This window comes from Squalius cephalus (genome assembly GCF_949319135.1).
Source record: "Squalius cephalus genome assembly, chromosome: 11".
Taxonomy (NCBI): domain Eukaryota; kingdom Metazoa; phylum Chordata; class Actinopteri; order Cypriniformes; family Leuciscidae; genus Squalius; species Squalius cephalus.
Genome location: NC_137132.1, coordinates 7971056 through 7994633, shown reverse-complemented (window position 1 = coordinate 7994633; position 23578 = coordinate 7971056). Strand labels below are relative to the sequence as shown.

Here is a 23578-nt window from a genome sequence, read left to right as displayed (position 1 = left end):
TTTATTTCAGTTAATGTTTGTTTCAAGTAACACATGTTCTTTTATGGTTTTAGCTGGCTATAATAATCCTGAAATAAACAACAAAAAATGAAAAACCTTAGCAACTCGCTAAAATAAAATAAGTTCATTTAAAGGGTAGGTTAGGTAAAAAAATGTAAACACGTTTTGTTAAACTGTTAAACTCTCTTCACATCCTGATGGCACTCAATAATAGAAGTGGTCTAAATATTAAAACATGTATGAAACAATACTAAAACGTGATCTCCTGAGGTAGTCTCGTGACACTTTGCAGACTCTGCTCTGTGTGTGTGTGTGTGTTCATGTGTTTTGAAGGAGGCGTGTCTTTCTTTTCCATGGCTTTAGTTTTAGATACTGATAATAACCCTGGGTTTCTGTCAGGTTCCCCGTATCGTGACAAGGTGACCATCGCCATCCTGCAGTTACAGGAGGAGGGGAAACTCCACATGATGAAGGAGAAGTGGTGGCGAGGAAACGGCTGTCCCGAGGAGGACAGTAAAGAGGCCAGCGCTCTGGGTGTGGAGAACATCGGAGGAATCTTCATCGTTCTGGCGGCCGGACTCGTCCTCTCCGTGTTCGTGGCCATCGGGGAGTTCGTCTACAGGTCTAGGAAGAACCTGGACATCGAGGAGGTGAGCGTGGGACAGTGTGAATGGCACAATAAATACTGACGTAGGAGCTGGTGGACGTCACAGGACTTCAGTTTCACACTTTTGCTCCTCGACTCTCCTAAAGCCGGACATACACTGACTGAACATTACCTGCGGTGTTACATGATGTCAGCTGTGTTATAACCGGGGGCGACGCTGGACACTGAGCAAAGTTTTAAACATCTTCTTTTTTTTTTTTTTTTTTTCAGATGTATTTTCAGAGATGGACAATGAGATGAACAGTCAGTGAAATAGGAATAAAGAGAGGAGTGTTAGTTTAAGGTGAACTGCAGTTCAGTTATCACACCAGTTAATATATTGTAGAGTAGCTCACATCCATGTAGTTTGTATTTAGATTTAAAGGACTTGAACATTTTATTCTTTACAGACATGTTCCTTCTTAATCTAATTTATGATAAGCCATGTCTGTGGGTTTTATTATAGGTGATGTGTGTAATTTTTCCATGTTAAAATGTTCATTTCAAGCTTAATTCGCAGAGTCATGTATAAGCCATTCATTCAACGGTTGATTTTCACGAACAACAGTTTTAACATGCCTGAAATGTCAAATGGTAGATGGAAAACTTGTTTGAAAACAGTCATTTATTTCATTTGGCGATACAGAAATTACATACTTCACCTTTAAAGGCTCATGCTGACCGGTTTAGCCTTTCTCTTATAAAATGGCTTATTTTATTTCACGACTGTTGGTAACATTTGTCTTAAAGCCGTGTGTTATATGAACCCCTTGTTTTTTAATAGTGAGAACAAACAAACATGTCTATAATGCAGATTTAACATGCAGATCCAGCATTGCGGAAGTCATTTTTCAAGTCAATTTTTCTGAAATTGAAAATGCTGTGCAGATCATACGTGACGTTTAATATGCAACGTAGTGTGGATGAACGGATTTGAATCTGCAACACAACACAAATGTTCGCAGAGATTTTAAACCTCAGATTAACAGACTGGTTATGTTTTATTCAGTCTACAGGTGCAAGACTTTGTCTTCATTTTTCATCATCCTTTCTGTATTTTGTATTGGTTGACACTTATGAAAATGCATATAAATATTTTATCACATTGAAATGATTTCTTTACGAGAACAATATATGTGTTTTCTTTGGATTCTTTGATTAATTTCCTTTTTTTATTATTTGCCTCTTGTAGTCGATCAGATATTTCATGTTTTTTCACAGATGGACTTTCAATCTTCTGCATCTGAAACTAAAATGGACGTGTGTTTTACTATTGATCCACTTTGCTGATGGGCTTATACTGAGAAAACCCGATCATTGATTTCTATCAATAAAATCAAGTAATGAAAACGACAAATTATAGGTCAGACAATTACATTTTAATTCCATTTCCTCCATCGTTAAAGGAAACATCCAGCCATAAATGAAAATCATCATCATTTACTAGTCCAAAACTTATGGAAAAAGTATGAATAATCTTCATTTAGGTTTTTTATTTATACAACAGTTAATAGTAACACAGCTGTCTGTCTCCAAAGAACAATAAGAAGCAACATAAAAGTATATTAATATGATTTGTGCACAATATTTCATGTCTCCTAAAGTTGTCCAATATCTTTCTTTGAGGATCAGATTCTCTATTCTCTGAAAATCTCCCGTATGCTTCAGCTCTCATTATGCATATGTCATCCAATCCTGTTTGGTGCCAGTGATGTGAAACCTTTCATTTTTGGGTGAGCTTGCTTTAACTCAGTCTTGTTACTACCAAGTCTTTTCTGAATAAATCAAGAGCCGGTGAACATGTGGAGGAACAAGCATGCAGCTTCTTCAAGGACTCAATGTCCCTCCACAGGTTCTCCTTGAAACCTCTGTTATCTGCAATGAAGGTGCCGGTTTTTGTCAGTTTTTCAGTTCTCATGTCTCACAATTTCCATATGATTATGAGCGCTGGCTTCAGGGCTCGACCCTTCAAAAGAATCATCTCTGAATTCATAAGAGGAATGAAATGATTCCATGCAAATTAAGATCAGATCAGACGTCTTGTGTGTGTGTGTGTGTGTGTGTGTGTGTGTGTGTGTGTGTGTGTGTGATTTCTGCCTCCCTTCAAAGGCATTGAGAGTTTTAAGTGAGAGAAAACTGAATGGAAAAAAATAGGAATAAATTGAAACTGCTTTAACACTTTTTACTCATTCAGTCAGTGAGACAACAACAACAACAACAACAACAAAAAACATTCAAGTAATTACATAACAAAAATTACATTTTTCCTGCAGCATTAAAGTGCAGATTTAATTCTTGATCTAATGCAACGGCAGTCAAGACATAAAAATACCTTTTGGGTCACAAAACACTTTACAATTAGTCTGCCATTAAAAGGAAACGGTATAGTGTCTTTTTAATGGTATAGTGTGTATTTTGGTCCAGTTCGTGAACAAGGGAATAGTATGGAAGCCCATTTCCACCACATAAGCAAAAAAAACAAAACATCCTTTGTTAAATTTATGGGATAAAAAGTCATAATCATGACAAACTGAATTATGACACATACTTTTACTGTCATGACTTTTTAATTTCATAAATTCGACTTTATTTCCTCAGAGCATCTCTTCGGCTGAATGAGAGTTTGAGCCGCACAGAAGTTTCAAAGAAGCTTTTGCATTAATCTGCGGTGGAGATGACAGTCTGAGGTTTGTGTATTTTGATGAACTCTGGGATTGAGTTTAAAACTGCTTTCATTTTAGTTCACTGGACCGTAATCCTCTAACCCTGCTTTCTTAATCAAAACTGGGAGTTTTTAATCTAGCGTTGCGCAGGATTACGGATCTCTGAGCTTGTGCTGCAGCACAGCTGTTTCCTCCTCACAGCAGCTCTCGGGGTTGTAGCGCTTGTGGCGGCTGGAATAATCGGACTCTTTGTGTCTTTCTCTGTATGTGCGATGTGTGTGTGTGTTTTTAAGTTGTTGTAGACAAATTGTACGTCTTCATATCGGTGGTCTGAATAGAAGGATTATCAGTGCGTCTGCACATTAAAGGGATAGTTCACCCAAAGATGAAAATTCTGTTATCATTTACTCACCCTCAAGTTGTTCTAAACCCGTGAGACTTTTGTTCATATTCGGAACACAAATGGAGATCTTTTCGATAAAATCTGAGAGCTTTCTGTCCCTCCATTGACAGCTACGCAACTACCACTTTAATGCTTCAAAAAGTTCATAAAGAGATCGTAAAACTAAACCATATGAATTGGGAGATTCAGTACAAATTTTCTGAAGAGACACGATCGGGTTATGTGATGAACAGATTTAATTGAATTTAGATTGCTTGACGTGCATGAACCAATGAGGTTCATTCTCGTGTTACGCATCACTTTTGAGCTTCAGCAAGAACCAATGAGGTTCATTCTCGTGTTACGCATCACTTTTGAGCTTCAGCAAGAACCAATGAGGTTCATTCTCGTGTTACGCATCACTTTTGAGCTTCAGCAAGGACCAATGAGGGTCATTCTCGTGTTACGCATCACTTTTGAGCTTCAGCAAGAACCAATGAGGTTCATTCTCGTGTTACGCATCACTTTTGAGCTTCAGCAAGAACCAATGAGGTTCATTCTCGTGTTACGCAGCACTTTGAGCTTCAGCAAGAACCAATGAGGTTCATTCTCGCGTTACGCATCACTTTTGAGCTTCAGCAAGAACCAATGAGGTTCATTCTCGTGTTACGCATCACTTTTGAGCTTCAGCAAGAACCAATGAGGTTCATTCTCGTGTTACGCATCACTTTTGAGCTTCAGCAAGAACCAATGAGGTTCATTCTCGTGTTACGCATCACTTTTGAGCTTCAGCAAGGACCAATGAGGGTCATTCTCGTGTTACGTATCACTTTTGAGCTTCAGCAAGAACCAATGAGGTTCATTCTCGTGTTACGCAGCACTTTTGAGCTTCAGCAAGAACCAATGAGGTTCATTCTCGTGCAGCAAGTAATTACGGTTAAGCATCTGTTTATTTTCGCTGATCAACATTTGTGACCCGTGCTGGCAAAATGAGTAGGAATCATAGACTGTAAAAAAAAAGATGGATGACGCAGCCTCATTCTCTGTTGCAGAAAAGTGAAGTCGCCAATGTCCCAACTTGGCGCTGACATCTTGTGCTGATTCAGGACCCGAGTCTGTGCGGTATTGATCATGTGGAGCCGCACTATGGCCCCGCCCGCACTCCCGTAGAATCGGTTAGTCCGGTTTACCGCAAAACAACTCGTGATGTCGGTGTGAAATAAACAGTTATGGAAATGTAGAAATTAAAGTTCCAATCTCCTCCCGATAATCCCGAAAAAAAGTCAGTTGGTGCCTCACTACTTCGCTCAGAGAAGCTGTCAATCTCAGCTGTCAATCATGACGTTACACTCCCATTTAATAGCATCAAATAACTAACTAAAACCTCAATATTTAGGACGTGTGTGGCACACTTGGTCGGAAAGCGCACAGGCTAATTACACGCTACAGACAAAACAAGTGAAAAATTCAAATTTTGTTTCATTACAAAAAAAAGTTTTATTTCGCCCTCATCTAGTGATGCCAGTGCTCCAAATAGCAATTAAACATCTAAAAGTATCTTTATTTGTTCGTTTTCTGAGAGGAGTACCCTTCCTTTGTCCATGAAAAATGTTTTTCTCTGCTCGCTTTTCGATGATTCCGCTTTCCTCAGCACAACTTTGGTATCGTTTTAAAGCACTGCATTACAACTTTGTTTATATTCATAGCGAATTCTCGATGGTATGATCCTGAATCAATGAAATGTCATTTTCAAACTCATACTGATGTAAACAAAGCAATCTTACTCGCGCTAACGAACAGATCTGAAGCGTGAGCACAAAGATGTCTAAGACAGCACACGATCCCAAAATACAAATAGTGTATACACAGAAGTACAGTATTTCAAAATATCTATCTTGGTATTCACACACATATTATCTGTAAAGTCTTTAGTGAACGTTTGGTTAACTGTAGGGGAAAACTTTTGATGTGTAACATTGTATTAGATCCATGCGGTACAGTAGGTCTTATTACATAGGCTTGTCTGTTTCATTAATGTTAATCAAACAATTGTATCATGGGGAAAAAAGGGGTGAAAATATATTGTTCCTATAAATATTTTGGTTTTGACTTGATGTGTGACAAAATTTGTGTTATTACAAGGAATTTTAAGATCTGGTTGCTAGGTGATTTTGTTTTGGAACCTTCAGAAAACTAACTCTATTTTACTCTATTTACTTTGCTGACTCTGTCGACTTGAAATAGACTTATTTTTTGTCTAATTCCAACAACTTGTTTTGATTTTTTTTTGTAATAGAAAATAACTAACTCATTTTTGAAAATTTGATCATTGCGACTCATTTTGCCAGCACGGGTCAGATTTATATGTAAATTAAAAGCCTTAATTCTTTTTACTAAACCTCTCAATTCATATTTAGATTAGTTTTACAATCTCTTTATGTACTTTTTGAAGCATCAAAGTGGAAGTTGCGTGGACTGTCAATGGAGGGAAAGAAATCTCCCAAATTTCATTAAAAATATCTTAATTCGTGTTTTGAAGATAAACAACATGAGGGAGAGTAATTGATGACATTTCTTTTCATTTTTGGGTGAACTAACCCTTTAAACAGCTTTAAATAGTTCTCTATGAAAGGGGACAATGGGGCCCTTGAATATATATTTTTCCCCTGATACACTATTTGACATAAAATCCCACCATACTTACAATATTGTACAGATTGTTTTGCATAAGTGAAAAGGAATGTAATTATTGCAATAAATTGGTTCATATTAACTGGAGAGTAACAACGTAATTAATTTGTGAAATACATATAAATTCAGCTGTAGCTCTAAAGATGTACATCTTTGATCGTTCATTAACTAATATCATAATAAGTCAAAATACTATAAAATGGCAAACGTCATTGAAATTGTCCAGAAAAAGAGATAAAACTTTCATCTTTAACATTTCTTTTTACATAATAGTAAATTAGAATTTAATAATCCGTTACATTTATATAGCGCTTATCGGGGTACTCAAAGCGCTTTACATGGAAGGGGGGGGAATCTCCTCAACCACCAGCAATGAGCAGCATCACCTGGATGAGCCATATTGCACCAGAACGCCCACCTTTTGTCTTGAGTGGAGACAAAAAGATGAAGCAAATCAGTAAATGGGGATAATTAGGAGGCCATGATGGATGGGGCCAATGGGCAAATTTGGCCAGGATGCCGGGGTTACACCCCTACTCTTTTTCAAAGGACATCCTGGGATTTTTAATGACCAGAGAGTCAGGACCTCAGTTTAACATCTCATCCGAAAGACGGAGCTCTTTTGACAGTATAGTGTCCCCGTCACTACACTGGGGCGTTAGGACCCACACAGACCACAGGGTGAGCGCCCCCTGCTGGCCTCACTAACACCTCTTTCAGCAGCAACCTAGTTTTCCCAGGAGTCTCCCATCCAGGTACTGACCAGACTCAGCCCTGCTTAGCTTCAGTGGGCAACCAGTCTTGGGCTACAGGGGGATAAGTCTGCTGGTGTTAATAGCTTTGAAAATTCTTTAAATTCATTCACTGTCAGTGTCTAAAGTTGTCTAAAAAATTAGACAGTGGAATTATAACAGTGGAATTAAATTACAGAAATGAATTACAGTTACACCAAACACTGTGTACTCTAATGGGAATAATACAAGTTTTGTGCTCTTTTTTTTTTAAAGGAGCTGTATGTAAGATTGTGGCCAAAACTGGTACTGCAATCACTTTCAAATTACTGTAGAGCAGTGTATCCGCTCCCCCTCCCCCCTGACTCGAGGTTGCCAGATATGCTGCAGGATCCAGCAGGAACGTAGGCTGCTACAAGGAGCTGCAGCTGTGGTAAGAGCAGCAGAGCTGGCAACCCGGATGCCGAAACACTTCTGACTTCGTGATTGGTAGATAGGTGGAGGGTGGGGCTTCAGGCCAAAACACAAGATGACAACATCAACATCAGTTGAGGGCTGCAAGTTCACTTTTTAAATGACAATATCCTGGCCGTACTACTGTTGTCAGTGATATAAGTATTTGAAATGAACATGATTTCTTAATGTCTAGTGACATATCAGGGCCATTTTATGATTAATTGAAATACATTTCTTACATACAGCTCCTTTAAGCATCCATCTTCATCACACATCACTTGAAAATGTACTAGAAAAAATTAATAAATAATTTGCAACTTTTGTCGCCATCTGCTGGTAAGATAAAAAAGGCAATTCTTTCCCTCAGTAACACCATGCTTTCACCTATACTTAAATGTATAGAAAATGTTTATAAAATATTATACTCTTATTTTAGCAAGAGTGTAAGATCATTAGGAAAGCAGATATTACAATAAAAATACCAGCAAAAAGAGAAGGACACAACAAAATAATTACATTACAAAGTCACGCTTGTCAGTGTGATCGCTATGTGTCTCTGTGTCTTCAGTCACTGTAGCGGCTCCTTATTCACCATCAGCTGATCCTGAGGAAACTGAACTGATGTCTAAACACTGAGAGTCCTACAATAAAACACACAGACAGTCACATATGAGTATGATACATTACTGAGTCACATCACATCTGGAGATTATTTGAGGAAAAACAGCCAGAGATATTAATATATGTATATTACAGTCAGAGATATGAATGAAAAACTGCTAATACGGTAGATTAATAACAATAAATGATAAACAACTCTCTCTTAATCACTTGCACAGAGACACTGTAAGAGATGAAAATATATTAATATATTCATAGATCAGTCACATCACAGAATTAAACTAATAGTACTAAGACTAAAGTGGAGCTGAATTATTATCTTATATTCTCTGGTTACAAACATATGAGACCTGTTACTGAACTTGGGCCAATTTAAAAGCTTTAAATAAAAAATATACCCACAGTAGCTTAGCTTCTCCAGTTTATAATGTGGATCATCCTTTAGATCAAAAAGTATCTGCACTTCAGAACTTCCTAGTTTATTCTCAGACAGATTGAGTTGACTCAGGTGTTCAGGGTTTGATCTCAGAGCTGAAGCCAGAGCAGCACAACCTTCATCTGTGACGCCACAATCCCTCAACCTGTTGAAAACAATGACACTGTTTAAATTGTAGTTTAAATGTCTGTAGTTTATGGTTCACGCTGAGGAGAAATAATGACAAGCATTGCCACATACTGATAGAATGAAATTTATGCATGTTGATGCTCAGTGGTGCTGTTTGAAACGGTCATGTGCTTCAGGGCTAAACAGACACACAGAGTTGAATGAGAGTGATATAGAGATATAAAAGACTGTTCTGACTGGAGAAACAGTCACTTGCTTCTCTAATAAACTCCTACAGGAGGACATTTGCTTCACGGGACCCACGTGGTCCCCATTACATATAATTTATTAACTCTTGTGATCAAACACACTCTTTGTCTCATCTGGCAGCTTATAAACTACACTGAGCAAAATTATAAACGCAAAACTTTTGTTTTTGCCTCCAATTTTCATGAGCTGAACTCAAAGAACTAAGATTTTTTCTATGTACACAAAAGGCCTATTTTTACCGGGGGGGGGGGGGGGGGGGGGGGGGGTCAGTATCTACCAGTCAGTATCTGGTGTGACCACCATTTGCCTCACGCAGTGCAACACATCTCCTTTGCATAGAGTTGATCAGGTTGTTGATTTTGGGCTGTGGAATGTTGGTCCACTCCTCTTCAATGGCTGTGCGAAGTTGCTGGATATTGGCAGGACCTGGAACACGCTGTCGTATATTACATATCATGTTGTATATAATGCACATTTTAGAGTGTCCTTTTATTGTGGCCAGCCTAAGGCACACCTGTGCAATAATCATGCTGTCTAATCAGCATATTGATATGCCACACCTGTGAGGTGGATAGATGATCTCGGCAAAGGAGAAGTGCTCACTAACACAGATTTAGACAGATTTGTGAACAACATTTGAGAGAAATAGGCCTTTTGTGTACATAGAACAAGTCTTACATCTTTGAGTTCAGCTCATGAAAAGTGGGGGCAAAACCAAAATTGTTGCGTTTATAATTTTGTTCAGTGTAAATAGAAATGTGATGAACTCAATAGATATATTCAAAGTCTTAATGTACAATGTAAGAACTACAGCCTAAACATGCACTGAAATCATGTTAAAGGGGGGGTGAAATGCTCATTTTCACTCAATCTCCTGTTAATCTTGAGTACCTATAGAGTAGTATTGCATCGTTCATATCTCCAAAAAGTCTTTAGTTTTATTATATTTATAAGTGAAAGATAGACTGTACCGAGTCTTTCCGGAAAAAAACGAGCGGCTGGGGGCGGGCCGTGTGGGCGATGTGTTAAAGCTGTGCTAACGCGCCGAGCTAGTAACGTTAACAACACACAGAGACATTATTTGTTCAACAGTTTTACTCACCGCCTGCGGTTCCAACGCACGACTGCGGACCTTTATCATTGTGACTGCTCGATCCTTAAGCATTAGACGATCTGCAAATCCGTGATCTGGGCTTTGTTTATAAAACAATCATCGTCGAAATGCAGGGAAACAGTCTTTCTCAACTCGTTTTTGCCCCGGAAAAACAAACTGCATCCACTATTCCCTTAACGCTGGGTTCTTTGGGAATCTGTGCAGGTTTGTCTTGCCCTGGCAACCAAAAACCCACTTTCTTTGGTGACACTGACTTCCCTAAAGCCGAGCAGAGCGCTTAGATGAGGTACTGCTTTCGCTCTCTTGCTCTGGTGTACGAGTGCGCGCGCGCCCGCGATCTTACCGGAGAAGTGCCCTTAGGACCCGTACAAGGAAATTCCGTTACATCTGACGTCACACATGCCCATACTCGAAAAAAACTTTCCGAAACTTGTGACAAACCGGAAGGACAATTTTTGGCACAGAAATACTCCTTCAAACGTACAATTTAATTTTTGAAACTTTGTCCATGTTTAGCATGGGAATCCAACTCTTTAACAGTGTAAAAAACTCAGTATGCATGAAATAGCATTTCACCCCCCCTTTAATGAGCTTAATTTCCTTCAGATCACCACCCATTTAGAGCGAAGGCCTTTCCTTTCATTGTTGAAATCTAAAGTGATTATAGCCTTCATTCACTCATTGATCACCGTAGTAGTGAGTTCAAACTAAACACATTCAGACTCTTGTCTGTTCAACTCTAAACCTCTGAGTCAGCCGTCCTCTGCGTGGTAAGTCACAGAGGCTTTAAATTACTATTTTTAAACATTAATGTTATCTCAAAGTTCAGTATTTATCAAACTACCATAAGCAACTGAAGTAAATGTTTAATGAGTCAAAAACAGCAGTAGGTCATGTGATGTGATGGAGATTAATGAAATTAATTTAATCTTCAGTCATCAGAGTCACTTGTGCTGAGATTTAGTGTGTTTAACAGAGCATTTATTTATAGATGATTTTAGTCTTAGAATTTATATTAAAGGACTTGTCTTGCTGAGGACAGACACGTGTGACTATCAGAGAGATGATCTTACCATAGTTTCTCCAGTTTACAGTGAGGATCTTTAAGTCCAGTGCAGAGAAGCTTGACGCCCAAATCTCGTAGATTATTCCAAGACAGAACCAGTTCTCTCAGGTGTGAGGGGTTTGATCTCAGAAATGAAGCCAGAGCAGCACAACCTTCATCTGTCACGCCACATTCCCACAACCTGTAGAGAACAACGACACACTCTTAACTCTATATCATCTCAAAGTGTTTAATCATTTACAGTTCAATCAGCTGAACTCACAGCAGCAGACTTTACATTGTTTCATGTGTGAGAGTAAAATATGATCTTACCACAGTATTTCCAGTTTACAGTGAGGATTCTTGAGAGCAGCACAGAGAAGCGTCACACCAGAACTTCCTAGTTTATTCCAAGACAGGTTCAGTTTTCTCAGGTGTGAGGGGTTCGATCTCAGAGCTGAAGCCAGAGCAGCACAACCTTCATCTGTGAGACCACAGTCACTCAAGCTGGAGAGAGATGAAAATCATACTTGTAAACACTATGAACTGAAAACATACAACAACAAAAAAGTAACTTCCTGTAATAAACAATAAATTGCATTTCCAATGTAATTCATTCATTCTGTTAGAAAAAACCTATTCATACACATTCTTTTCCAAGTTTCAATTTGAATTAACTCAATATTTTGTATTGATTCATTTGTAACTTTAAACTTGTTTAAAACTAATCTGCAGATAGAACTGTATAGAAAACACATAAAAATACTGACACTAAACTCTCATCAACATCCGCAGCACTGAAGCTTTATGAGCTTTTAACTTAGACATTTTTTAAATGTTTTAACAGTGAAGTGATTGTTCTCAGTGATACTTACTGAACTGATCTGGACTCTTTAATCACAGGCAGCAGCTTCTGAAAAACATGCATATTTTCAGCTTTATTGTTTCCTACAACAAATGTCTTGAGATCAAACTCATCCAGCTTCTCCTCTGATGTCATCAACACAAAGGCTACAGCTGACCACTGAGAGGAAGAGAGTTTGGCTTCCTTTATTGTTCCAGATTTCAGATACTGTTGTATTTCCTCCGCTAGTGAATGATCACCCAGTTCATTCAGACAGTGGAACAGATTGATAAATTTCTCTGGAGAGTCAATGGTCCTGATCTTCTTCTTGATGCAATCAACTGTTTCCTTATTGCTTTCAGATCTTATTCTTGTCTGTTTTATCAGTGGTTGTAGGAGAATCTGCTGAGACTCCACTGACAGACCCAGAAGAAATCGCAAGAAAAAGTCCAGATGTCCATTTTTACTCTGTAGAGCCTTATTCACAGCTCTCTGATGCAGCTCAGATAATGACACATGTTCTGATGAATTGTGTTTAAACCAGTCCTTAACTTTAGACAACAAACTTCGTTGGGCGATTTGGTCAAACACATTTCTGTTGTTGTATGTACAGGAGAGGTGCACATATAGAGCCGCTAGATGTTCCTGAATGCTCAAATGAACAAAGCAGAAGACTTTCCCCTGATACCAGCCAGACTCCTCTCTGAAGATCTGAGTGCACAATCCTGAGTAAACTGATGCTTCTGTCACATCAATGCCACACTCTCTCAGGTCTTCCTCATAGAAGATCACATTGCCTTTCACAAGCTGCTGAAAAGCCAGTTTCCCCAGTTTGAAAATCATCTTTTTGTCTGTGTCCTTCTTTTCATTGTACTTTGTGTCTTTGATGCTAATCTGTGCTATCAGGAAGTGTGTGTACATCTGAGTGAGAGTCTTGGGAATCTCTCCACTCTTTGCTTCGCTCAACATCTTCTCCAGAACAGTGGCTGAGATCCAGCAGAACACTGGGATGTGGCACATGATGAAGAGGCTCCTTGATGACTTCAGGTGTGAGATGATTGTATTGGCCAGACTCTGATCACTGATTCTCTTCCTGAAGTATTCCACCTTCTGTGGATCATTGAAGCCTCGTACCTCTGTCACTCGATGGACACACTCAGAGGGGACGAGATCGGCTGCTGCTGGTCTGGAGGTGATCCAGATGAGAGCAGAGGGAAGCAGATTCCCCACAATGAGGTTCGTCAGCAGCACGTCCACTGAGGCTGATTCACTTACATCACACAACCTCACATCGCTCTGAAAATCCAGAGACAGACGACACTCGTCCAGACCATCAAAGATGAACAACACTTTATATTTGTCACTGGGTATATTCCTTTCATTTGTTTCAGGGAAAAAGACATGAAGAACATCTGAAAGACTGATTGTTTTGTCCTTCATCAAATTGATCTCTCTGAAAGGAAGTGGAAATATGAACTGGATGTCCTGATTCTCTTTCTCTTCAGCCCAGTCCAGGATGAACTTCTGCACAGAGACTGTTTTTCCAATGCCAGCGACTCCCTTTGTCAGCACAGTTCTGATGGGTTTGTCTTGTCCAGGTAAAGGTCTAAAAATGTCATTGCATTTGATTGGTGTGTCCTCTGTTGCTGCTCTTCTGGATTGTGTCTCAATCTGTCTCACCTCATGTTCATTACTGATCTCTCCACTCTCACTCTCTGTGATGTAGAGCTCTGTGTAAATCTCATTCAGGAGTGTTGGGTTTCCCTGCTTTGCTGTTCCCTCGTAAAGACACTGAAACTTATTCTTCAGATTTAATCTAAATGTGTTCAGGACTTTACGGCTGTAAAATGAAAATAACACATTATTACACTTGTGCACATGACAACTCTCTAATTTATTTAAAATACTTATTTAAAGGGATAGTTCAACCAAAAATTATCTTATCATTACTTATGCCATTCCAGTTGCAAATGACTTTGATAGGTGTATGTTTAAAAGTTTAAAATAGTGCTGTGAAAAAAAGTGTTTGCACCATCCTGATTCCTTCTGTTTTGTGTATATCTCATACTGAACTGTTTCAGAAATAAAAACGTCTCAGTTACATATGGTAACCCTCGTTCCCTGAAGGAGGGAATGGAGACGTACGTCGGAGCGACTAATAGGAATCTCGCTAGAGAGGCCAATCTACTTCGAGTGAAACTAAATGAGCCTATGCACATTGGCAGCAGGTGCGATTGCACAGTTTTTTGCTGAGGAGCCAAGCCTGATAAGCTGGTCACCCCGGCGGGCAGCAGCAGATGTAGCGACGGGAGGTACGTCTCCATTCCCTTCTTCAGGGAACGAGGGTTGCCATATGTAACCGAGACGTTCGATATCAGTCGGTCACTCTCGACGTACGTCGGACCGACTAATAGGAATCCCTACCAAAGCACCACAGCTGCTGCAAAACAGAGAAAGATTAGGATTTCGATTAGGAGCAGCCATGGAAGGACACATATATGGGATCCCCGTAGGGTCACACATATGGAACCCAGCCTAAACCCGGTTCTCAAGGATTCAACGGATAAACCTGGCACCGGACGCTCCGCCATGTCCGGGCCGTGGATGTTGGAGAACTCACAGGTTTTTCACTCTGGAGGAATAAGGAGTACAGTAGGGTGCAGCAAGCCGACAGAGCTGGGCCTCTCAGTGCTTCTACCCTTTTAGGGTGAGAACACGGGAGGAGACCGGCTCTACACGTAGGCTATAAAATCTAGCGAACATGTTAGGTGTCGCCCAGCCCGCAGCTCTGCAGATATCTGTTAGCGAGGAGCCACATGCCAGCGCCCAGGAGGATGCAACACCTCTCGTGGGAGTGAGCATGCAACCTGAGCGGGCAGGGCAGGTCTTGTGCTTGGCGATGGCATCCACTATCCAGTGGGCCATCCTCTGCTTGGAGACAGCCTTTCCCTTCTGCTGGCCTCCGTAACAGACAAAGAGCTGGTCTGAGGTCCTGAGACTTTGAGTTCTGTCCACGTATAGACGCAGGGCGCAAACGGGACAGAGCAAAGCCAGGGCTGGGTCTGCCTCCTCCAGGGGCAGCGCTTGTAGGTTCACTACCTGGTCTCTGAAGGGAGTGGTAGGAACCATGGGCACATAGCCATGGGAGGCCCCGGGCTTGCGGAGGCCCCGGGGCCAGCTGTGTGCCAGTGCATCTGTGCCGAGTGTTCCCTCGGTCAGGGAGTAAAACAGTTGGCAGTGGGAGGTCTCTGAGGAGGCAAACAGGTCTACCTGAGCCTCCCCGAACTCTCTCCAGATCAGCTGAACCGCCTGGGGGTGGAGTCGCCATTCTCCCGGGAGCACAGCTCGTGACAGCTTGTCGGCCACACAGTTGAGTACACCAGGGACATACATGGCTTGAAGCGACCTCAGATACTTCTTACTCCAGAGGAGGAGATGGCGGGCGAGTTGCGACATGCGACAGAAGCGTAGACCACCTTGTCGGTTGATGTACGTAATGGTCGCAGTGTTGTCCGTACGGACCAGCACGTCCCTGCCCTGTAGCGGCCTCTTTAAGGGGCTCAGAGTGAGACGTACTGCTAGCAACTCGAGGTAGTTGATGTGCCAATGCCGTTGAGGGCCCGTCCACATCCCTGACACTGCATGCCCGTTGTACGTGGCACCCCAGCCGGTGGCAGAGGCATCTGTGAACACCACAGCATGCCTGGACACCTGTTCCAAGGGCACTCCTGCCCGCAGAAACAAGGGGTCTGACCACGGGCTGAAGGTCTGGCGTCACGCCAGTGTGATTGTCACTCGGTGAGTGCCGTGATGCCACGCCCATCTCGGGACTCGGCCGTGAAGCCTGTGCTGAAGCGGTCTCATTTGGAGCAGCCCGAGCAGAGTTACCGCTGCTGCCGCTGCCATATGCCCCAGGAGCCTCTGAAAGAATTTCAGTGGGCCGCGTCGCCGAAGAGGCCGGTCTGGGACACGGGGGAGTAAAGGAACGGGTGTCTCCCTCATGTCAGCCAGACACAGCCAGAGATGGCGTTCCTGGACCACCAGAGTGGACATTGCACGACCCACTGACCGCGCAGTGACCTTAGTCACACGAAGCGCAAGGTCCGTCGTGCCACGAAGTTCCTGGAGAACTTGTGGATTGTGACCACCCTCGTGCAGTTCATGAATGGCAGAGGCGGCTTCCCCACAGGCCTTGTAAGCCTTGCCAGTTAAGTCTGACGAGTACTTACAGGCCTTACAAAGGCTCTTGGACTCAAAAGAACTACACTAAGAACCATTATCTCCAAATGGAAAAACGTCTCAGGTTACGACTGTAACTATTGTTTCCAGAGAAGGGAACGAGACTCTGTGTCATAGTAGCGACGGTGATTGCGTCTTGAAGCATGTGTGAAATGAGTCCAATACCATGGCAAGCCGGAAGTATGGCAGAATGACGCAGCTTTTTGTTCCCTTCAAGGAACAATGGCTACAGTAGTAACCTGAGACATTCCCTTTCAAGAGAAAGAAACAACGAGAGACTTTTAATTTTTGGGGTGAACTATCATTTTAATGGTTATGGTACTGCTGAAACAAACAGACAAAATTAATGCTGGTATTGAACACATATTCAAACATAAAATCACCTGTAAGCAGATCTAGACTGGTTGTTCTGTGGAGGAGGTTGGTAATCATTTGGAACACATGATGATCTATAGGGTCCGGCTGTAATGCTTAGATCCACAGAAGACAAAGATGATTATAAAAGAACATAAGATTTATTATGAACTCAGAATAACAAGCCAACATACAAAACAATGTGCATGTGCAAAGACAACAACGGACAATGAACTGAGGGACCAAAGGAACTTAAGTAGTGGTACAAACAAGGTTAATAAGGAGACACAGCTGAACTAAGGCTGCATTTACACTGCAGGTATTGATGCCCAATTCCGATTTGCTGACTATATCCGATTTTTTTGACGACCCGCTTACATCATCTTTTAAAAGTGACCCGTATCCGATATTTGCATTTACACTATACACTGCCAAAACAACCAAATGTAGACGTTCTGACCCGGAAAGTGAAGTAAAACAGCTCAATATGCAATGGATGCAGAAGCAGACAAAATTATTATAGTGATGCGCGGATCGCGGTCATATCCGCGGGGGCTCTGTGGATAATCCGCCGATCGGGCGGGTCAAGTAGGCTAATAAAAATAACATTCTGATTAATTTCGGGTGGGTCGCGGGTGGATATGATAAATCATTATTAAAGAAAATATTCACTAGCCTACATTCTCTAAAATATGAGTATGTTCCATTCCAGTTTAAGTTTCAAGGGAGTAAAGCCTGTTTATGCCATTAAGAAAATTAAATTCTGTCAAATAAATTTTGTTTTAAAGAAATGTTCATTTAAAAGCAGCGCTCATTCATCAGTGTATTATGTTACCGTTAGAGAAGCGTGCATCAACCGTCGCCTCGAGTCCGCTGTTGACGGTGATGATCATCCATTTATCCTCACACGTAACAAAATTTGACCATCGGGTGCGGATACTTAAATCAGACAAAAATATTGGTGCGGGTGGATTTGTTTTTGGCTGCGGATTCGGGTGACGTTGGAGCTCATCCGCACATCTCTAATTATCCAGTGTTTTGCTTTCCGCACTATTTTCAAAAATCAGCAAAACATTGCTCTCGTAAGGCGGAGAAAAAAATACTCCACTGTGTTGAGCCTTCGTCCTCCATCGCACCATTAATAAGTCATGTGGTCGCAGTTGGTGTCCACCTGAGTTGACGTCCCTTTTTTAATGACTCGCATTTACTGGGGAATATCCAATTTGTCTGCTTACATGGCAGACGCAAATGCACGTATCCGATTCATATCCGATTTATTACCACATATGAGTGAGGCCTGAATCCGATCTGAGAAAATCGGAATCCATGCGGTTTTTTCCTGCTTATACGTTCACCAATCACCGGTCATATCCGATCTGTGCCACTTGAGAGGAAAAAATCGGAATTGTGTCACTTGAACCATGCAGTGTTAATGGGGCCATAGAGAACTAATCATATTAGTAACCATGACAATTTATAAGTGGCGGGAAACTAGACAAAGGGAGCACATGTGACTGAGTGAAACAAAACAAACTGACCTTGACTGTGACACAGCATGTTATTTACTGTATGAAGCCTCTTATAGTGTAAATATCTATAAAAAAAATCCCATATTGCTACAGTAACAAAAGCAGGTTTTTCAGTAACTAATGACTGAAAATATTAAAACTTTTAAACCAGCAGTCATTTCCCATGCGGAATATTTAAAAAATATATAATTTTACACTATGTAATGAGACATACACTCTTAATATTACAGTTGGGATGCCTAGTAAAAGTCTTATGAGGTGTATGAAATAAAAGAAGTTTTGATTATTGAATTAAAATAAAAACCTGAAAACAGTTGATGCAGCTGTTCTCTGGTGTGGATGTCCTATGTGTAAACTGAGCATAAAGATATTGCAGAGTCAGACCAACTGGTGAATGATAATGGTACTTAAAGGAGAACTCGGCAACTCTAGCCAAGGGTGCAGGGATTTGTATTATTTTGAAGTACCCCCGGACGCCGCCATTGGCTAACGGAACCCCACCTGCAGTTAGCATCCCATTGACTCCCATTCATTTTGGCGTCACTTTGACAGCGAATAACTTCACATCTGAGGCGTTTAAAGACTCCATTTGTCCATTATTTATTTCTAAAGAAACACGACAATGTATAAAATGCTCCATTACCTTGTATCTTACGTTATGGCCCTGTAGAAGCAGTTTTTGTAAAAGTAGGCTAACGATTGCGTCACAGCCACGCGACTCTCTGTCGCACAGTAGAGAATTACCGTATGGACAGGAGGAGAAGCTCGCGGGCAATCGGGGGGACGTCGAGGCAAAATGACAAAGTAATTAATCAGAACACCTACAAAAAGTTTCTCCTGCTCCAAGATCATGGACAGCTCCTACTCACGCTCTCCGTCTCTGCGAGTTTCGGAAGGTAATGATTCAGATTGATCTTGGCACAGCTACTAGAAGACAGACGGTTTGCTCACGTCACATCTACGTCGTCGAGCTCAGTTTGAGTCTGCGCAGTACGCTGGACCCCCAGGAAGTAAGATTTTCTAATTGGCTTCACTTTGTCTCCGTTGAATCCAATGGGGTCGCTGTGTCCATTTCTTTTACTGTCTATGACTCTAGCGAACTCTGGTCACTTCTTCGCTGATTTTCCCTTTTGTTGTCGCATGTTTTCCCCACGAGCTCCCCCTACAGCTGTGGGGGGGCGTATATTTCACAACACGGTCGTAAAAAACTCACTTGCGGCGGCCTCCTCCCCCTCTCTACCGCTGGTCATGTGCGTTTGTTTTGATCGGAGCAAGCCAACTGTATCGTGTGGAGCTATGTCTACCGAGGTGGGTAATCTGGTAATACATCATACATGCGTGTGTGTTTATGTCGAATTGCCGTAAAGCAATTCGTGTTTCGCGCTCGTTCTCGTTTCTCACGAGACTTCCAATTTCTATCTTGCCGGGACGGTAGTCCCCAAGTTGCAAGGTTGGTTTTCCGCCTGGGAACGCTGGGGGGAGCGGGGAAAGTCACCAATATCACCAGAACAGGTTGTTTAACCATTCAAATGATTTCTAGACAGTTTTATTAAGTTAAAAAAGTTACCAAGTTCTCCTTTAATAAAACAGGCTGTGACTGAGGAATGCCTCCGAACCCCCCTAGAGGGACCGAGGTCCACCCACCACAGTTTCACAAAATCCTATGCGAAACACTGTAGGCATATTTATTTGTATCGCATGTTTTATAAATGTTACATACATATTTAGAATATGTTTGCAGAAAAATTTTACCTGCAGCCAGATGAAGTGTTTCTGTTATTAAAACGTAGTGGAGGATCCATAGACTGATCACTCTTCATAGACACATAGCTGGGCTCTGGAGATTCTGTTCTCTTATGATGGACTGAACTGTAAGAGTTTAGAGATATAGCTTTATAAGGCAGATTTTATTATATTCAAACATAATGTCCTTAGGTCAGGGAGAACAGAAGGCTCACAAAGAACTGAAGTGCAAAGCTGTATCCTGTAATTAGTGCATTTGTGTGAACAGCTTCATGAACATGAAAACTTCAGATGACAATTTAAATGGCTGCATATAGTTCACACTATAAATTTCCTATCTCATTCCACAATGTATACAATACTGATCTATACAATACTGATCTGTATGTTTGCATACATATTACCTGTATCTGCAGGCAGATGATGTGTTTCTATTGATAAAACGTAGTGGCGGATCCATAGACTGATCACTTTTCATAGACACATAGCTGGGCTCTGGAGATTCTGTTCTCTTCTTCTTGACTGCACTGTAACAGAAGGCTTACATAGAGCAGAAGTGCAAAGCTATAATCTGTACTAAGTTCTTTTGTGTGAATAGCACCATGAACATGACGACTTCAGATATATAAATGGCAGCACATAATTAACAATATGAATATCCTGTCATATTCTAAAATGTGCACATAATACTGTTAGCATATGTTTGTAGAAATATTACCTGTACCTGCAGCCAGATGAAGTGTTTCTGTTATTAAAACGTAGTGGAGGATCCATAGACTGATCACTCTTCATAGACACACAGCTGGGCTCTGGAGATTCTGCTCTCTTCTTCTTGACTGAACTGTAAGAGTTTAGAAATATAGCTTTATAAAGCAGATTTTTTATATATAAACATATTGTCCTTAGGTCAGGAAGAACAGAAGGCTCACATAATGCAGAAGTGTAAATCTGTATCATTTTGTGTGAACAGCATTGTGAACATGAAAACATCAGATGACAATATAAATGGCAGCATATAATTTACACAATGAATTTCCTGTCTCATTCAACAATGTAGACAAAACACTGATACCGTATGTTTGCATAAATATTATCTGTACCTGCAGCCAGATGAAGTGTTTCCGTTATTAAAACGTAGTGGAGGATCCATAGACTGATCACTCTTCATAGACACACAGCTGGGCTCTGGAGATTCTGTTCTCCTATGTTGGACTGAACTGTAACAGTTAAGAAACTGCTTTATGAATGAATGTGAATGAATATTGGCATATCTTTACTTAAATTGAGTACCTGAGACCCAAACTTATGACACCAGTGTGATATTTTACTGGAGCATCAGTACATTTCAAGTCTTTTAAGAGTAGCCTACCTGATTCCTGAACAAAAATCTCCATTACTGGATGTCTGTGTGTCATCCATATTGAAGCTGCATAGGTGGATCAGATGAGTCTTATCTTACATCCATCCACATCATTTTTCACAGTTCATTGAGAGTTGAGAAGAGTTTTGCCTAATCGTTGAGAAGTGCATGTAACCAACTGTAAAACCAAACAAACAACTGTAAAATCTGCTGACTGTTGCATATCGAGTCCAGTGACTACAGACATTCATATTTTAAGCAGCAAAGATTTACCAAAAATGTGGTTGTGAGTCTTCTAAATGTAAGGCTGTTAGTTAGTTAGTAATAAAATGTGGTTGTCATTCTAGTTAATAAACAAGAAAATATTCTATCTTGTGTTGGGACACGTGCTAAATTATAAAAAGCAATAAAAAACAGTTTGCCCCCTACCTGGATAAACTTTCACAGAATGGTGATATAATTATTATTAATATTTATATATTTTTATAGTGTCCTTAATGTAAAATATTAAGTAAACTATTCTATTTAAAATATTTTGACAAATGCCCCAGGGGACATCTTACCCCGTTACCCCACAGTTCATATTCTTCATATTTAATAACCCACACTACACCGATATGTGATTAAGTATGCTAATAAACAGAATTAACTTACTCAAAGATTAAATGGACAATGACTAACTTTTCTATGAAGCCTACGTTATGATCCGTAACTGGTGATACTGCCGTGCCATGGGCCTCACTACTTAGATAAACGTCTTTCTACGGTGTAGGCTACAACCAATACATAGTCTACTACAACAAACTTATCGCATGCTGTTAAGCCTTTAAAGCGATAATCTTTAATACTCACTCTTTGTGCTATTTTGACAACGTGATGCAGTTCCTTTATGCACAAAATGGTCCCTGACAAAAACGAACTTTCACTTTCTTTGAGGCGACGTCGGGCAAAAACATTTAAATGGTTTTAAATAATTAAAATATTAAAGGTATTTAATGAAATGAATAAAAATTGTAAAATACATTCTAGGTCTAAGTAATCAATTTAAAATATTTGCAAATAATATTTTTATTTTAAATGTGCACACACACTCTTATTCATTTGTGTGTCGAATATGTCTAAAATGCAAACGTTTCTTGCCAAGTCGTTTGCATCATACGCTATAACGGTTGATGAAGATGTTTTATCGTTAAACAGTTAGCTGTTAGCTACTTATCTTTCTTTCCACGAACTTGTGACTGACAGAAAAACAGTAAGTTCCGCCTTCCTTGATTTGATTGGCTAGCTCGATAATTTTGACATTGACGAGCGCATGAAAATGTAATTATCCTTAAAATGTAACTTTTAAAACTTCTTGTCATCCTAACAACAAATAGCTTTACTCATTCTGCACTAAGATGATAACTCCTAAACTCCCCAAACTCCGCCTATGACCGCAGGATTAAACCATTGCAGCTTCAAAGGAGTGCAGTAACAATCCTGACGATCATTCATGTACCGAGAAGGACCTGGCGTGAAGGACCTGGCTGCAGCCTGCAGATCGGGGCGTGGCTGCACGTGTTGCCCCGCATCATACCTACTCTGATTGGCTCCACTGTCTTTCATAGGCATACATGAAAGAAAATGTGTTCGTAGTTGGTGTGGGAAGGAGAATGTCGTTTATAAAACTGGAAAAGCGGTGCAGTTTCACAAAGCCTTACTTATAATGCACAGAAGGGGAAAAAACATCAGCATACTCGCAGTGTCCCTGAATTTATCAGGGCCTGAAATGATTGTTTTGGTAAATTACTAACGCACAAACGACCCCAGAACATTAATATATATATATATATATATATATATATATATATATATATATATATATATATATATATATATATATATATATATATATATATATATTTATGATTATCCACAGCACCGGATCCGAGGGTCTTCGGGTAGATGAGTGAAAGCTTTTTGGATTGAGGCATCCTTCACACTAACCCATCTTTTTCATATTTGTCAGTAACCAGGGTTTGTGTGCCTTCATTTAAAGGTCAGGGAAGGGCACCTGTGTGACCCACACTTTCAATCTCATTTCCTTAACTGACTCTGGTTATCTTTTGGAGAAGTCTTAACACAGTTTCACATACTATCCTGTCAATGATAAGTCATTGTCTTCAATATAATTTTGAAAAATATAACTGTTTGTATGTTAGTAGATCAGTCAGATTGTGTATAAACAGATTGTGTCTGACTTCCAGAAAATCCAGATATTGTCAAAGGATTCACAAAACTCATGTGTGTCAATTACATTTTAGCTTACAATTGAATATGGTTAAGCCAGATGTACATTTTGATTTA

The 23578-nt window shown here is 40.4% G+C and overlaps 2 protein-coding genes across 9 annotated transcripts in view; one reads left to right on the top strand and one right to left on the bottom strand.

Moving 5' to 3' along the window:
- grik1b (glutamate receptor, ionotropic, kainate 1b) overlaps positions 1–7277 on the top strand; it is a 42749-nt gene extending 35472 nt beyond the window's left edge. For all 5 annotated transcript variants that reach the window (XM_079886758.1, XM_079886757.1, XM_079886756.1 and 2 more), the window contains one exon: positions 400–7277. In XM_079886758.1, coding sequence (XP_079742884.1) covers positions 400–689 — 290 coding nt within the window. In that variant the 3' untranslated portion in view covers positions 690–7277. The remainder of the gene's footprint in view (positions 1–399) is intronic.
- Positions 7278–7818: 541 nt separating this feature from the next.
- Positions 7819–22613, bottom strand: LOC307167546 (NACHT, LRR and PYD domains-containing protein 3). Of its 4 annotated transcripts, none has more exons than XM_079886724.1 (13): positions 22085–22613; positions 21242–21410; positions 20973–21089; positions 20591–20713; positions 20277–20399; positions 19882–19998; positions 18434–18484; positions 16630–16716; positions 12039–13847; positions 11497–11670; positions 11192–11365; positions 8593–8771; positions 7819–8210 (listed from the first exon to the last, which is right to left on the bottom strand). In XM_079886724.1, coding segments are annotated over exons 2-13 (3006 nt in total). In that variant the 5' UTR covers positions 21292–21410; positions 22085–22613; the 3' UTR covers positions 7819–8208. The 4 variants fall into 4 exon arrangements, with proteins under 4 accessions (XP_079742850.1, XP_079742852.1, XP_079742853.1 ...); XM_079886726.1 differs by having other exon boundaries at positions 20597–20713; XM_079886727.1 differs by lacking the exon at positions 18434–18484.
- Between the last annotated feature and the right edge of the window lie 965 nt (positions 22614–23578).

Coding starts and splice junctions, on each gene's coding strand:
- LOC307167546 (XM_079886724.1), bottom strand. CDS start 21,291: ATGGATGACACACAGACATCCAGTAATGGAGATTTTTGTTCAGGAATC. Junction 21,090..21,241: donor GATTTTTGTTCAGGAATCAG/GTAGGCTACTCT, acceptor TAACTGTTACAG/TTCAGTCCAACATAGGAGAA. Junction 20,400..20,590: donor TCATCTGGCTGCAGGTACAG/GTAATATTTCTA, acceptor CTTCTGTTACAG/TGCAGTCAAGAAGAAGAGAA.